At 40.1% G+C, this 17396-nt stretch overlaps 2 protein-coding genes across 2 annotated transcripts; one reads left to right on the forward strand and one right to left on the reverse strand.

Moving 5' to 3' along the window:
• The first annotated feature begins 11863 nt into the window (after window positions 1-11863).
• On the forward strand, window positions 11864-12533 carry LOC111877853 (STS14 protein). Its single transcript, XM_023874358.3, has one exon. It carries the CDS (start codon window positions 11887-11889, stop codon window positions 12388-12390), a length of 504 nt encoding a protein of 167 aa, XP_023730126.1. The 5' UTR covers window positions 11864-11886; the 3' UTR covers window positions 12391-12533.
• LOC111877852 (uncharacterized) lies at window positions 12341-17094 on the reverse strand. The gene is made up of 11 exons (XM_023874357.3): window positions 16521-17094; window positions 16330-16411; window positions 16149-16209; window positions 16000-16032; window positions 15155-15529; window positions 14475-14884; window positions 14294-14393; window positions 14135-14194; window positions 13565-13651; window positions 13122-13250; window positions 12341-13031 (listed from the first exon to the last, which is right to left on the reverse strand). Exons 2-11 carry the CDS (start codon window positions 16407-16409, stop codon window positions 12711-12713), a joined length of 1656 nt encoding a protein of 551 aa, XP_023730125.1. The 5' UTR covers window positions 16410-16411; window positions 16521-17094; the 3' UTR covers window positions 12341-12710.
• Between the last annotated feature and the right edge of the window lie 302 nt (window positions 17095-17396).

The following is a 17396-nucleotide window of genomic DNA, read 5'->3' on the forward strand; positions in this document are numbered from 1 at the left end:
AGTAGTGAGTGTGGACATGGGCCCGTATCTCGCTAACAACAGGAGTGTGGACAGGGTTCCATAACTCATCAGTAGCAGATCAGGGGCGGGGCCCAAGATAGGCGAGGCCTTAGTATAGGAGTACAGTATAGTATGTTTAACGACCAAAAATTTCAACATGATTTAAACTTTTCAAAACAATTCATTTTAATAACATTATTACAAAAAGGTTTTCGATACATTATTTATCAGAGTATTCCCAGGTCCATTTCATAAAACACCAACGCGAGGAACGGTACGATCACACCTTTGCCTTGTCACAGTCTCCTGAAGAACCTGAAAAACATTAAACCACAACTGTAAGCCCGAAAGCTTAGTGAGATACCCCCAAAATACCAACCACATATACGCCCTTCCAGGCCACGACCTTCCGGTCCAAAACATATTGCCTTCCGGCCCGTAACATATTACCTTCCGACCCATAACATATTGCCTTCCGGCCCATAACATAAAGAGCATACATAACATAACAGAACATAGAACAGCCATGCATATCGGGTCAAACCCCAGTCCAAACAACCCTGCGTACATAACATTCAATCATATAACAGTTCACAGTCAACAAGTCAATCAAACAGATCACATAACATATCATCACCCTAACCAGGTTACCGACCTAACCGATCACGAACATGACATCACCCTACGTCTCAACCAAAATACTACTTACGCACATACGCCTTTCCAGGCCATGACCTTCCGGTCCACATAATATATAATGCCTTCCGGCCCACATCATAATGCCTTCCGACCCATATCATAATGCCTTCCGGCCCATATCATAATGCCTTCCGGCCCATATCAAGCAATACCATAACAGACAACTATCCGGATTTCCATCCGATAAAGGGTCGGCCTTGGTGCCATAGACCCTGTCGATATAGTGAGGATAACTCACCTCGCGACTACCGACACTCTGAACCGAAGAAGCAGACTATCGAATCACCAACTCACCTCAAATCCCGAACTAACCATCATCACAAAAATAAACATAAGGTCAATCATACTTTCACTTATCGGGCCAAGACCAAAGTCCCAATCTCCCACAAAGTCCCACATTGGCCCAATTTACCAAATTGGGCCCACCTCACCAAATGGGCCTAGATCCAATATCCATAATATTAATTGGGCCCAAAATACTCTATTCATACTTTCCAGAATTGGCCCAAACACCAACAACCCACAAATGGCCCAACACAAAAGCCCAAAAGGAAGTCCACAGGAGGAGTACGTTGGGCGTACTCTCCTTGGTACGCTGGGCGTACTGCAAAGATCGCCAAAAGAAAACGGGACACTGGCCTACTATGCGGGGCGTACTCGAAGGTTACGCGGGGCGTAACTGCGAGATCCATTAAGCCTTTCTAACCTCTTAATGGCTTAAGCTCTGAAGCCCAAACTTCAGATCCAAAGGTCAAATATGATTAAAATTCATAAAGTCTCAGACTTTATCACTTGGGACGTCCTTAAGCCCTTAATCTAAGGTCTTAATCCATTAAGACCTATATAACTCATACATGGAATAACTACAGCCCTTGGGACCTCATTTTTATCACTCATGACCTCTCCAAAGGTCTGAAAGGACAGATAATCTTGACCAAATAGAGCTATACAACAAGGAGAGGACTTTTGGGACAAGAATGGAGACAAAGCTTCAAAATACATAGATCTGTGCCATAAGAAGTTCAAGCAAGAAACTTTATACCTTAAACCAGCTCCAAAGGGTGGTATTTCTTCAGATCTACAAGCTCCACACGTTCTTCTTCTTCTTTGACAACTTCCCTTTTCTCCTTCAAGCCTTTCTTTTGCCAACAAGAGCTTTCCAAGGTCAAACACACTCAAATATGGAGGGAACACGAGATCTAGGGTTTTTCTGAGGTTAAGGATAAGCTTATGGAGGCTGAGGGGTGAACCATCATGTTCCTTATATAGTGGATGACCCTAAAAATAGGGTTTGGGGTTTCTGAGAGTACACTGGGCGTACCTCCCTGGTACGCGGGGCGTACTCACCCGGCCAACTCGCATCGATCACTCACTTACGCTGGGCGTACATCCAGCTTACGCTAGGCGTACCCAGCCACCTTTCAAAAATCAAAAGCATGCATGCATGCCATGCATGCATGGGACCATCCCCCTTCTTATTCCACAAAGAACTATAACAATGATCAACTTCGAGGCACCGCAACTCCTCTAATCTAAACCCACTCTCAAATAACTTACATTCATACGAGGTGACGAGAAGCCCAATACTTCTAACACATACACCCATCCGAAACCTTCTCGGATGAAGCTCATTTCTCGAAAAGGACCAGAATTACCCTTCCTCTTAAATCTCGGAGACTTATAATTGAACATTCGAAGAACGGGGTGTTACAATTCTCCCCCACTTAAATTAGGCTTCGTCATCGAAGCCTGCAGCAACTCTAAATCAGAACTTCCCCTGCAACGCACTACCTAGCACTAACCAAACTAGGTCCCTCAAGGTACAACCATCGAAACCCGTAACTCACTTCCTCCTTTCTCGCGGTGTCCTGACCACTATCTCAAGTCGGTCACCGACTTTACCCTCTGATAGTCACACTCAACAATCGGGTACTACCCATGATGCAATACTGCTCCAGATCACAATAATCACTCGACCCATATGAGCTAGAAATAACCATGAACCACCGGATTCCCGATCCGAATCCAACTATATCCACTCCGAGCTGACAGAAGGACACATCCTTCAGTCACAGAGCAACTCCCACGAGTTCTCTTCTTGGAATCACACGCTCACGCTGAACCAGCCCTAGCACTCTCGGGTTGGGAAAAACCCGCCACACTGACGACATGTCTAACATCCCCAGGACGAATCACCACTATATACACAACTCCTTGATCAGAATCAAGCTGGGAGTCCTAGACTCCATCCCAGTATCCCTCCTGAGACTCTTGGCTCTACACCCGCGGAATCCCTCCCGCGTCCTCAGCAGACATCCCATCATGATGTCATTCCATACCATCATCGCAATCACGCTGCTCAATGACCACCGTCGGACCACTCCGATTATAACTCTACACTGCCGCTTTCACTTCCGTGAATTTACTCTTCCTCTCGGAGCTACACTCCTCTCTCTCTTTCCTCACCAAGGAGATCCACTTGGCTGCCTTGTCACCAAGACAAGTGCCACGGTGCTCACCCAACGCTGCATCACCCCTTTATAGCATAACCGCTATCCATGCAACACACATGCTCTGAATCTGCTCGCAAGGACTCTCGAGTCCATGCACCCTCTCCACTAATCGAGATCAATACCCGGGGCCAGACCTTCTAGTGCTAACACATCGCGACGTACTCAATCCATTTCCTCAAACCGGACTAACAACACCTGCAGAGTCTTCAGCATGACTGGATCGCCCTCCAAGGCCTTCAGCCTGACTGATACGCCTTCCGGCCTTCAGTCTATCCGGACCGCTCAACTAGCATTCATTATTCCGGGCTATATCTCCGGGAATCCTCCCATGCATACTGTTCTAGCCCTCTAAGGGTTCCGAACTCTATCTCCAGCATACATACTCAATCCCGGACTGATCCCAGGCCCTCCACACTCAAATGCCCTAGGTCTGTAATCCGCCTCGTACGCCTGCTACTCACCCATACCAGTCCGCTCTCGGCTGAAAGAAATACCGTCGAAATCCCAAGCAGTTAAACAACCTCTCAAGTCTATCGATCATCTGGAGAATTTCCAATTCTCCCCCACTTAGGGCACTGACTATCAACCACCGGTCGCTAACACCGACCTCCCAAAACAACCTTGCACAAAACCCATCTCCACACTGATCAATCTGTTCAAAAGGAACCCGATCTCCAATTATCCACTCCTCAGACTGCAGATGCTGCCCGACATTCAAACCAATGTTGCATCTCCACTAATAACCCTCACGAATGATAACCAACGATAGCACGAAACACCAAACTATAACCATACCAACCTCCAAGGAACAACGGATACCAAAACGAAAATCCGAAACACTCATCCATAACCATGCCAAACCCTCAAGGAACAACGGATACCAAAACGAAAACTATCCAACGAGAATAGCAGATAAACGACACTCCACAATAATCATAAATCAACAAGACAACAAGAAAGAAACATACCCGCAGCTGCAAGCTGAAAAGCACGACTCTAAGCCCTTGGGGGCTCCGCTCCACTCTGACCTCCACCCGTGATCCTCAACGTGGCCAGTGCTGGAGCCTGCACCGGTCATGCAGCAAACTGTGGACAGTTGACCCTCAAGTGTCCAACCTGACGACAATGATAACATAACCTCAAATCCCACACCGGCACTGACTGCCAGCAATCCCTCGCATAGTGCACCTCCCTTCCGCACTTGCGGCATGCACCACTGAACCGACAAACTCCGGCGTGACCCCTCCCACACTTTCCACAAATGTGGCTGCACTGATCTCCTATCCTGGAATCAACGGTCTTAGACCGTTTCGTCGCCGGCTGCGACTAAACCGGAGCTTGCCTCAGCTCACGCAACTGCAACTCAATCTCTAACTCACGCCGCCTGGCGGCCTCCTGCAACTCCAACAAGGTCTCGCACCTCTGCACGAACACCAACTGTATGATATCTCTCTTTAGCATACTCAGATATCGGGACATCTGAGCCTGCTCCTAAGCGAACTCAGGGCAAAACATCGCCCTCTCAGCAAACATCCTGGTGATTTCCGTCACCGACTCCGTATCCTGCTTCAGCTCAAGGAACTCCTGAGCCAACCTCTCCTTCTCGACCTGCGGAACATAACGAGTGCTGAACATCTCTCTGAACTGATCCCATGAAATCGCAGCCCTCTGCGCATCTGAGTATGACCCCGTGGTCAATCTCCACCAATCCTTTGCCCCGAGCCTCAACAAGTTCAGAGCACACCTCACCCTCCAATCAGGAGGGCATGAACACGTGAAGAAGCAACCCTCCACGTCTGATAACCATCTCATAGCAACGATCGGATCCTGAACTCCATCAAAGGTGGGAGGCTTCGTATTATCGAAGTCCCGATACTGAAAACCCCGACTAACTCCTCCCCCCGCCGCTGCTACAGCTGATGTAGCTGCCGCGGCAGCCGTCACTGTGAGAGCTGCATAGCGCTCATTAAAATACTCAACCATGGCGGTCTTGGTCGACCCGAACAGTCCCGACAACTCGGCCCGGAACAACGCAACAACCTCATCATGCAGGACCTCACGAATCCTCGCATCCAGCTCGCACGAGCTCATCTGACCAACAACCTTGGGCGGCACAGACCCGCCCAGAACTCGCTCTCCTACTCCCGGTCCTGACCCGGATCCACTCCTAGCATGCCTCGGGATCTCCATACTGAAAAACACCACAAAATCTCAGACACTTCCCACAATCCTGGGATCCAACTCTCTCAACCCAACCCTAGAGATCATGGTTTCCCTGATACGCGTATGGGTCCTGTGCTTTCAGTAGTACGGGCCCATACTGCCTTCCACACCTACCCATATTTGTATGAAGTACTACCACAACACCCTAGAGAAACATGCATAACAACGCTTAACCCTCACCACTAGAGGAACACTGAGAATCTCCCATAAGGAACCCTAGGCTACAGGCATCACAAATCAGGCAACATTATTATGAATTCCTAAAGATCCCTAGCCTAACTCTAGCATGCTGTTCTATCAAAGCTCAATAAAACAAATGTCATGAATGGTAATTTGGGGTTACTTACTGGCTCCAGCTGATCGTACCTCCGCGTCCTCCTTTTACTTGATTTAAAAACCATTTTAATTTCTCTTTTAAAACCCTCCTCGATTTGAGACTGGAGTCACACGAGTGTTCCTCCAATTCACTCAAACCAAGGCTCTGATACCAACTTGTAACGACCAAAAATTTCAACATGATTTAAACTTTTCAAAACAATTCATTTTAATAACATTATTACAAAAAGGTTTTCAATACATTCTTTATCAGAGTATTCCCAGGTCCATTTCATAAAACACCAACGCGAGGAACGGTACGATCACGCATTTGCCTTGCCACAGTCTCCTGAAGAACCTGAAAAACATTAAACCACAACGGTTAGCCCGAAAGCTTAGTGAGATACCCCCAAAATACCAACCACATATACGCCCTTCCAGGCCACGACCTTCCGGTCCAAAACATATTGCCTTCCGGCCCGTAACATATTGCCTTCCGGCCCATAACATAAAGAGCATACATAACATAACAGAACATAGAACAGCCATGCATATCGGGTCAAACCCCAGTCCAAACAACCCTGCGTACATAACATTCAATCATATAACAGTTCACAGTCAACAAGTCGATCAAACAGATCACATAACATATGATCACCCTAACCAGGTTACCGACCTAACTGATCACGAACATGACATCACCCTACGTCTCAACCAAAATACTACTTACGCACGTACGCCTTTCCAGGCCATGACCTTCCGGTCCATATAATATATAATGCCTTCCGGCCCACATCATAATGCCTTCCGGCCCATATCATAATGCCTTCCGGCCCATATCAAACAATACCATAACAGACAACTATCCGGATTTCCATCCGATAAAGGTCGGCCTTGGTGTCGTAGACCCTGTCGATATAGTGAGGATAACTCACCTCGCGATTGCCGACACTCTGAACCGAAGAAGCAGACTCTCGAATCACTAACTCACCTCAAATCCCGAACTAACCATCATCACAAAAATAAACATAAGGTCAATCATACTTTCACTTATCGGGCCAAGACCAAAGTCCCAATCTCCCACAAAGTCCCACATTGGCCCAATTTACCAAATTGGGCCCACCTCACCAAATGGGCCTAGATCCAATATCCATAATATTAATTAGGCCCAAAATACTCTATTCATACTTTTCAGACTTGGCCCAAACACCAACAACCCACAAATGGCCCAACACAAAAGCCCAAAAGGAAGTCCACAGGAGGAGTACGCTGGGCGTACTGCAAAGATCGCCAAAAGAAAACGGGACACTGGCCCGCTACGCGGGGCGTAACTGCGAGATCCATTAAGCCTTTCTAACCTCTTAATGGCTTAAGCACTTAAGCCCAAACTTCATATCCAAAGGTCAAATATGATTAAAATTCATAAAGTCTCAGACTTTATCACTTGGGACGTCCTTAAGCCCTTAATATAAGGTCTTAATCCATTAAGACCTATATAACTCATACATGGAATAACTACAGCCCTTGGGACCTCATTTTTATCACTCATGACCTCTCCAAAGGTCTGAAAGGACAGATAATCTTGACCAAATCGAGCTATACAACAAGGAGAGGACTTTTGGGACAAGAATGGAGACAAAGCTTCAAAATACATAGATCTATGCCATAAGAAGGTCAAGCAAGAAACTTTATACCTTAAACCAGCTCCAAAGGGTGATATTTCTTCAGATCTACAAGCTCCACACGTTCTTCTTCTTCTTTGACAACTTCCCTTTTCTCCTTCAAGCCTTTCTTTTGCCAACAAGAGCTTTCCAAGGTCAAACACACTCAAATATGGAGGGAATACGAGATCTAGGGTTTTTCTAAGGTTAAGGATAAGCTTATGGAGGCTGAGGGGTGAACCATCATGTTCCTTATATAGTGGCTGACCCTAAAAATAGGGTTTGGGGTTTCTAAGAGTACGCTGGGCGTACCTCCATGGTACGCGGAGCGTACTCACCCGGCCAACTCACATCGATCACTCACTTACGCTGGGCGTACGTCCATCTTACGCTGGGCGTACCCAGCCACCTTTCAAAAATCAAAAGCATGCATGCATGCATGGGACCATCTCCCTTCTTATTCCACAAAGAACTATAACAATGATTAACTTCGAGGCACCACAACTCCTCTAATCTAAATCCACTCTCAAATAACTTGCATTCATACGAGGTGACGAGAAGCCCAATACTTCTAACACATACACCCATCCGAAACCTTCTCGGATGAAGCTCATTTCTCGAAAGGGACCAGAATTACCCTTCCTCTTAAATCTCAGGGACTTATAATTGAACATTCGAAGAACGGGGTGTTACAGTATGTTTCTTTATGTGCATGTATATTATATGTTTGTATGTATATAGCGGGTGAGGCCTAGAGACAGGCGAGGCCTAAGAGAGTCAGAGTTGTATACCGAGCGGGGCTCGATGCCAGATGGGGCCTGATGCCAGGTGGGGCCCAATGCGAGAGCGAGTCTAATATGGGGCAAGTCCCGATGTAGCGGGTGGGGCCCCAACATGTGGTTATATGTGTGGTATGTGGTACTATGGGGAACTCACTAAGCTTCGTGCTGACAATTTTCAGTTTTGGTTTCAGGTACTTCCGGTAGCGGAGGGAAGAGCTCGGGATGACTGCATGGCACACACCAAGAAGTTTAGTCTGGGATGTTTTACTCTGATAAAATAAGCATGTTTTGAAATAAATACTTTGTTTTGATAAAGCAACTTATGTTTATGAAAGAAATGAATTGATAATTGTGGTTTGTTTAATCATTTAAAAATGAAATTTTTGGACCATATTTTTGGGATGTTTCAAACGGTTTTTGGTTCCAGTTTTTCGGTTTTAAATCTCATCACTATTCTAGTATCAACCGATATGACTCTATGTAGTGCAAATACATGATATAAATTGACAATAAATATCATGAAACATCATGGCATATCTCTATGAAACCCTTCTAGCTTCTAAGGTCCTCTTAACCATCTCATGATGAACATTGTCATATGCTTTCTCCAAGTCAACAAGCATTGTGTATATATAGGTCAATATTTCTTTCTCTAAATATTTCCATTAGGGTATTAACGATGTGGATTGCCTTAGTTGTCAAACTTTGTGGCATGAGATTGAATTAGTTTTTAACGGTTGTACCGTTGGGCAGCTTGGCCTCTATAACTCTATCTCATAAGTATTGGTATGACCTAAGCAGTTAATATCGGCGATTTCTAGGTGATTTCCAGGTGGGATATCGGTTATCGGTACTTTTAAAAATAGTGGTGACAAATATCGGTCCAAAATATCGGACCGCAAATATCAGTGATATTTACCGATATTTCCAGGCGATTTCCAGGTGGGATATCGGTTAAGTAATTTTACTTGCTTTTTTTAGTGTTAAGTCAAGGCCTTAAGTCTTATGGACTTAACTTAACTGAACCTGTTATTATGTTAAGTACTTAATTGTTAGTTTTAGGTCATAGACTCATGTTTTAAGTATTAACCGATCTTATTGTTATGTTAATTGTTACATACTTAAGTGTTAACTTGCTAGTTTCTATAGGTTTGATCATGTTGATGTGTTAAGTACATAATTCTTAAATGATGATGATGATATTAGAGTTGATGTGGATGATCTAGATAAATTAATTAGATGTCTTGGTTGATGTGGACTTGGAGGAAGATTCTATGGCTTACGTAAGATTATGTTTCAAACATTGACAATTTTGAATTTTGACTTTTTATATTACTTTTATATATGTTTTATGTTTATACATATTAATTATGCATGATATAAAAATACCGATATCCCATCGATATCCCACCTCGATAACCTATATCCCAAATATCGGCCCTTGACCGATATTTGATTTTGGACTGCTATAACTGCCTAGGGTATGACTACATAATTTAATAAATTTATAGTTGTTGCTTCTTTCGGCATTCCTTTGTTCTGAAATCCTCGATTCATAATATTGGATCTCCACTAGTCATCTATCTTGAGAGCCTCTAAGATAATGTAAAGAGAATCGCCAACCACCTAACCCCCTCACGCATAATAGGGATGCTATTCGGCGCGGAACCATACCGGAAGCGAAAAAAGAAAAACAAAATAAAACTAATTGGAGGAACTGAAAATCGGACCAATTAAAGCAATACAGGTCTAGTTCAGATTGGGTAATAATCGATATGGTTCGGTAATTAAACGAAAAAAAAAATAACATTTATAATATGAATAATGATCGAATAGAACTGGATAGAACTAAAAAGAACCGAATAAACCAGAATGTTTGGTACTTTTCTTTTTTAAACTTAAAGAATTGTTTTTGTAACTATTTAAGGTAATTAGAAATGTAATAAGACCACGTCAGCTTATTCATTTTTAAAATCATTAAATGTAACTAGTTTTAATGATTATTTTACCTAAATAGATTTTGAAAAAAAAAAAAAAAAAAAGTTAAAGGTTTGTTGATGTATCGATTTTGCTTATAACCTACAAGATGTATAACTCTCGGTGCGTGGAATATAACTCATTACAACAAGCCAAAGAGCGTATCGATTCTCTGTATTATCATGTAACTAACATTGATATTTATAGCATTTATTTACGTTTGATATTATAATTATAGCTCCTTGGTTATTTTTTTGGAAACGACAAATGATTTAAGAGTTTCCAAAAAAAATTCCCCCACATATGCCATAAGTTTTGGGTTTTGAGGAGATTGAACTCCCAACCCCTCACCTCACATGGGTATCAAACCCGATCCCTATTCTCAGCTACATTGGAAGTCATTGATAGTTCATTGTTTATTTAATATGTATCATTAAGATAGAAAATAGAGTGGATTGGTCCCTATAGTCAGGGCCGGCTCTATGCTTTAGAAAACTAAACAAGGGCTTAGAGCCCCAATTCTAAAAAGCCTCCAATTTTAAAACTTATTATGTTATATATATATATATATATACATATTTCCTGGGTTGCAAAGACAATTTGTAGCTTGGCCTAGTGGTAAAAGTGGTGGTTTAGCAAACCAAGGTTCTTAGGTTCGAATCTATTTTCTATTTGCTTTTCTAAAGGGCCCCAATTTTTTTGTTTTCTTAGAGCCTCTAAAATAGTTGAGCCGTCCCAGCCTATAGTTCCTTGTTTATTTAATATGTAGTTCTTTGTTTAGTTTCTGAGATCCAGCAAATCATCTCATGGGCTTATTTATTTATAATTGATTGTGAGAATAAGCAAAATAAATTATCCTAGTCATTTATGATCCAGGACTCACTCACTTAGAACACTAACTACTTCAAAAAAATTTCTTCCAAAGGTTCTTAAAATCGCTTTGCTGGTGCGATGTGGAATTGTCATATGCCTTCTCCAAGTATATAAATACCATATGTATGATTCTTTTTATTTCTCTAAATTTATATATAAGGCGTCTGATGATATGGATTAACCGAATTGGTTGTATCGTTGCACTTGCACAACTTAGCATTTGTAAATATTTCCCATAATTTTATGGTATAAATAAATAATTTAATGCCTCTATACTTGTACTAACAATATTTCATAACTCTCTTGGACATGTTCTTCAACCAGCTATGATGTAAAAATAATCCTTCTTAATGCCACCTAGTCATTTAAATTTATAATTATTAATTTACTAAATAAGTTAACTAAAAAACTAAAACCAAATAAATCAAAATGATCGACTCACTCACACACTATTCGATTTGTATTAGTTATTGGATTTTGGTTATATCTCGTTCCCTATAAAATTAACTAAAATGGGCTTATTGTAGCCCAATAAGTATCAAATATTCGGGTTGGATCCGGATCTTTTATAATGTTAGAGATTGGTTAGCAACTTCCAAAAATAGTTCACGTGCGGCTGCTAAAATAAAAATCACTTCACGTGGGTGCCATTTGCCAACTGCCCAAAAGTCAATAAACACAAAAACTTAATCTCGATGATGAAATAAAATGACTAAATTACCCTTTTCATCCCTTAATAACTACAAACCAAACAAACAAGGTAAAGGGTAATAATGCCAATTAACACACTGAGCCCATAAATAAAATGTACACCTAACCAAACTTCTGTTGGGTAGTACAAAAATGAACAAAGCTTTCTTGGTCTTCACAGTACTAGTATGGCGCGCCACCGCACAAGCACCGCCGGCGGCGGTGGTGCCGCCCGAGGCTCAGGGATATCTTGAAGCTCACAACAAAGCAAGAGCCGACGTGGGTGTGGCTCCACTCAAGTGGAACATCCAGCTCGGTAAAGCCACGAGCTTACTGGTGCGATTTCAGAGAGATCGACAAAACTGCCAGTTTGCCAACTTAACGAGCGGGAAGTACGGCGGAAACCAGATGTGGGCCACCGGTGAGGTGGTGACGCCGCAGACGGTGGTCGACAACTGGGTCTCGGAGAAGACGTATTACACTTACGCCAATAATTCATGTGCACCTAGCCACCGGTGTGGGGTGTACACGCAGGTGGTGTGGCGGAACTCGGCGGAGCTGGGCTGTGCTTTGGCTAGGTGTTCTAAAGATCAGTCAACTTTAGCGATTTGCTTTTATAATCCTCCGGGGAATGTGATCGGAGAAAGCCCTTATTGATCAAGAAGCAATAAAAATATGTTTTTTTTTGGGGGTATTTTCTTGAATTAATTTATGTTTAAGAAATGAATGTTGCATCTCAGATGCACTAATTAGCTGTACTTTATTAGTTTATTAGTAATATGATTTCCAATTTTCAATCATCTAGATCAGATGCTCTTATTCTGATCAGAATGAAAGTGATGAATCTCGGAAAAGGTACAACTTTTAGAGCACAATGTACAATTCACTAATTAGGTTATCAGGGTAACCACAATATACATTACTAGAAGTCTAGAACAATTTTCATTAACCAAAAAAATAACGAAAAAAATAAGAGCTCAAGCTCCATTAATGGCGGAATTTACAAGCTCCTTAGAAATTAAATACCTAAAAGCAAAATCATGAGGAACCCATTCGATCTTTTTTCTTGATTTTGATAGCTGATGTTTCTTTACGCTTTTCTTGAAATTATCTTGTAAATAGACTTGGATCATTTCAATGATGCCAGCTTCACATAATCCTGAATCTTTCCCAAAGCTATGAAGGATTTTTGGTAAAAGAATTCTTTGATCTTTTCCTAGACTGAATGTAGCCATGATAAACTCTTCTTTTGCTGTTTCTAGTTCTTGACACACTCGTTTTGGAGTGTAAACACGAACCTACAAGAACAAGATTCCGAGTTTAAGTTCAAGTTCAAGATTCTTGCAATTTAATTGAATTTTGTTTAATTTTAAAATGTAAATTTCTACCGCGGGATCGGAATGACATCCTGAACAAAGTGCGAAGTGCAAAAGGGGTTCCGGATGGTCAATTGCATACGCTTGGCGGTTATCTCCTGCTTTAAGTTTTGTTCGCGAAGATAATAATAGACGAATCCACTACATAATCAAAACATGGAATGACGTCAATACTATGTTTGACACGTATTGGACCAGAACTGATGTCAATACTGTGTTTGACATGTATTGGATCGAAACTCATGTCAATACTGTGTTGAACATATATTGGACTGTGTTTGACATGTATTAGACTGAGACTGATGTGAATGATATGAATATTGTGTTTGACATATATTGGACTGAGACTGATATGAATGATGTGAATACTGTGTTTGACATGTATTGGACCGAGACTGATGTCAATAGACACCGGCGTGGATGTCAATAATTGTATAAAATTATGAAGGATCTACCTGTCCAGGACGCGACATTCGACATCCTAGAATTGTGCTTTGAATCACATCTGCACTTACGATGTGACCACCGACATTATAAGCCGCCTGCATCAAATAGAAAAACGAAACTTATTTTTAAGATCAATAATATCACACGAAACTTATTTTTACGATCAATAATATCACACGTACATTAATTGTTGAGATTGTTGGTTAATATAAAAGATAAGTTTGTCCCACGATAAAAGGTGGAGTACGCTCCATGTTTGTAAAAGAAGTTTAATGTTTTGCTTTCAAAGTGCACCAATCAAAAATCAAAATATTAAATACACATTTAAGGTTGGGACTAAATCTTTCGAAATCGGTGTCCAATTGAGAAATTAATATATATGTGATTGTAACAATTTTTCATATATTGAATTTCTATCTAAAAGCCTGTGGTTTTCTCGGGTTTCCCATATATAGTGTTTTGTTTTATTAGTCTATTATTTTTCATTTGGCGGATTATTGGGAATCTTTTGAGACCATTTTCCCAAACATAATGGTTTGCAACAAATGACTGGTCAAAGGTACATAGCTTTTTCTTACCTTCAATAGTAGAAAGACTCTCTTCATATTGTTTTGTGGGATCCCATAAGCCAAAATAGCCTGTTAGTCCAGAAAAAAAAACAATTCTCACAATCTTACTCTATATATCGTGCTAAAAAAAGATCACAATTTAGAAAATGGTAAGAAACTTGATCATACATGCATCACTAAGGCGTTATGTATATTAATCCAGAAAGCTAGCTTCTCTTCGTGGTTCAACTTCTTAGGATTTACCTCTTCTAATCGAGAAACAAGCGACCTTAAAAAAACAACATAATTTAGTCCAAATTCATAGAACCAAATAAAATTTGTTAAAGAAAAGTGCTTAATCATATATAACCTGAAATGTTGCAACAAGTGTGTGATTTCACCAAGTTTCTGGTTATCTTTATAAAGACATCGAACTTCAACCATTGTACTATATGGCCCACTGAACTCATTAAGCCCTTGGACATGAAAAGGGTTATCTAATTGCACTTCAAATGAACTTGAATCTGTTCTAAACCCTGGCCCCCACATCATATCCGGGTGGTGTTTTGGTGAGAAACCATTCATGGATGATGAAGATGATGTAGGAGATGAAAGGCCATGGTTTGTAAGAGGTGATTCCGCAAGCTTGCAATATATAGTCGACATGCACTTCACCATGTCTTCTGAAAGCTTGTTTGGTGTTTCAAGAACATGATCCGAAATCCGAGTGCCTAAATGCTCGGCGAGACTAATTATGTTTGAAGAATTTGTTTGCACATACTGTATAGCAACCATATGAATTCATAAATTTAATGTATCGTATATGTTAGGTCCCACATCAGCTAGACACAGTCTCATCTGATTTGACTGAATATATGTTGGAGTCGCCCCTTTTTTCCTCACGGACTCCTTTGGAGAGAAATTTTAATATAGGACAATAACAATATGTATAGAGGTGAACGAGACTGTGTCTAGCTGATGTGACACATAAACAGTATCAACAACATTCTAAAAGCAAAATCAATATATCATGTGGAAAATCAAAGATACCTCCGTCATGGAATGTGGTTGTGAGTAACAAGCCCGTAAAGATTTGCCAAAAATCTCGGGTGGACAAGTTCTGGTTACCGAAGAGTGGCAATGTTGAACTCCCGAATCTAAAAGTCGATCTTGTTCCTCATCTTTGAAACATTGATTTACATCTTGCCATGAGTTTGTTTGTAATGAGATATCAACCCTACAAGTTTCAACATACTTGCCTCGTGGTGTAATCAATGGTGGTTTTGATGTTTTATTGTTTCTTAATGAGGATGAATATGAATTTTTTTGATCAAAAGCCTTTTGGTACAATGAGAGAAGATATCGCTCCAAATGTGACACTTCATACTCTAAAACCGCAATTTCTTTAATAATCTCCATTGCCGGCTGCAATCATGTTTTGGGAAATATTATTATGAATAAATAGCAATGTAATTAGATTTATTTGTGTATTATGACAACCTTCTTTCATTTATTTTTGTCACATCATTGTACTTTCAACTTATTCTATATTTTGAAAAAACATAGCGAATTGTAGAGTGAAACTTGTTTTTCATTAGGATGACATTGCTTTAATTATGTGGATTTTTTGAAGTATATAGTAGCTATAATAAACTATTCGGTAAAGTAAGCTATTATTTTTGCATTTAATCTTAAAAAGTATTTGAGAATAACGGGAAAAAAGTAAATCGTTTGTAAAAATTTAGGACTTAACGAAGAATGTCCCTTTATTAAGTCGTTTTATATTAAGTAAAAAACACAACTCTTTTATAGATTTATCTTGATTAAAGTCTTTCCTCATAATAATAATAATTATAAAAAAAAAAAAAAAAAAAAAAAAAAAAAAGAGCCATTACCTTAGGAATAGAGTTCTTCAAGCGTCCCTTATCCTGATATTACCCATAAACACAAGTACAAAAGTGTTAATATTCAATAATTCTCACCACTATCTTCATGAATCTTTTTCTTTTTCATAAAAAAACAAGTTAACTGAAAGCATACATACCAACTTAACACGTTCAGAAGGTTCAAGGCTATCTTCTTCAAATTTATTCGTGTCTGGAAAGCTGCCATTGTTAAGAACATTAAGCTTCTTGGAGTAAACCCAATAGCATATATCAATAACGAAGAATCACAACTCATAAAATTCGAAACATTGCAGAAATTTACACAAAAACGTTACATACCTTTTAGAACGCTTGTGAACGCAGTTCATTCTTCTCATTTCAGCCATACTACTACTCGTACTACACTCTTCAAAACTCATATCTACAAATCAAAACACAAATCACCACCATTTACATTAAGCTTTTCGTGACATGTTCCATAAAAAATGGTTGAAAAAAAAAAGTACAAATAAAGAGTAGAAAGAACTTACCAAAACTATCTAGAATTGGAACTTTTACAGACCCAAAAAGGAAAATAAGAAATGGGTCCAAAAAATCGAAGTCAAAACGCCAACTTTTCCTCTTGCACTATGGTTTCTTAATACAAAAGGAGCATAAAGAATGGAGAATAAAAGAGGGTTTATCTTAACTGTGAAGAAAAAAGCGACATCTTTAGTTCTTTACAACTTTTCTTTATAGGTATATGTGGAAAACGAAAGGGTTCCCGATGAATGAATGAAAAAGGATGAAATCAAAGAAGATGGATGAATGTAAAAGAGGGTTTGTTGTATTTAAGGATAAATTTGTAGATTTGTAGAAAAACTTATGCCCACATTGTGATTCTTAGACTCCATTTGTTGCAGGGCTAGTGGGAGTTGGTGACCGTTTCCTTTTACCTTTGTACCATACCGCCATTTTTATACACGACTCTCTGTTTAGCAATTAGCAAACAGCCAAAGAAGGTTAATTTATTAACTTAGATTTTAAGCACACCCCATGTGATGATAGTGAAAAGGTCCGATAATGGACCTAAAAGGTGTTTTAAGTTTCATCCTTTGACTTATTAATCTAAGGAGATATATAAAAATAAATAAATAAATAAATAAAAACAAGGGACAAGTATACTCCTTTTGGTATCACTTTCATGTTTTGTATCAATCGGTGCATGTCCTTTGGTATTTGATGAGCACATTAAATTTATAAGCTTATAGTTAAGTAATCTAAATTGATGTTTTGTATTATTTATTAGATTTAATTGGGATGTGATTTAAGTGCATAACTTTATATAAGGGGGTCGAGAATTTTCCATTTAATATAACAGAAACCAGAAGGAGATATGTCTATGCTTCACGGTTTTCTATTTAGGG

Source organism: Lactuca sativa, chromosome 3 (genome assembly GCF_002870075.4).
Source record: "Lactuca sativa cultivar Salinas chromosome 3, Lsat_Salinas_v11, whole genome shotgun sequence".
In the NCBI taxonomy this organism is placed as follows: domain Eukaryota; kingdom Viridiplantae; phylum Streptophyta; class Magnoliopsida; order Asterales; family Asteraceae; genus Lactuca; species Lactuca sativa.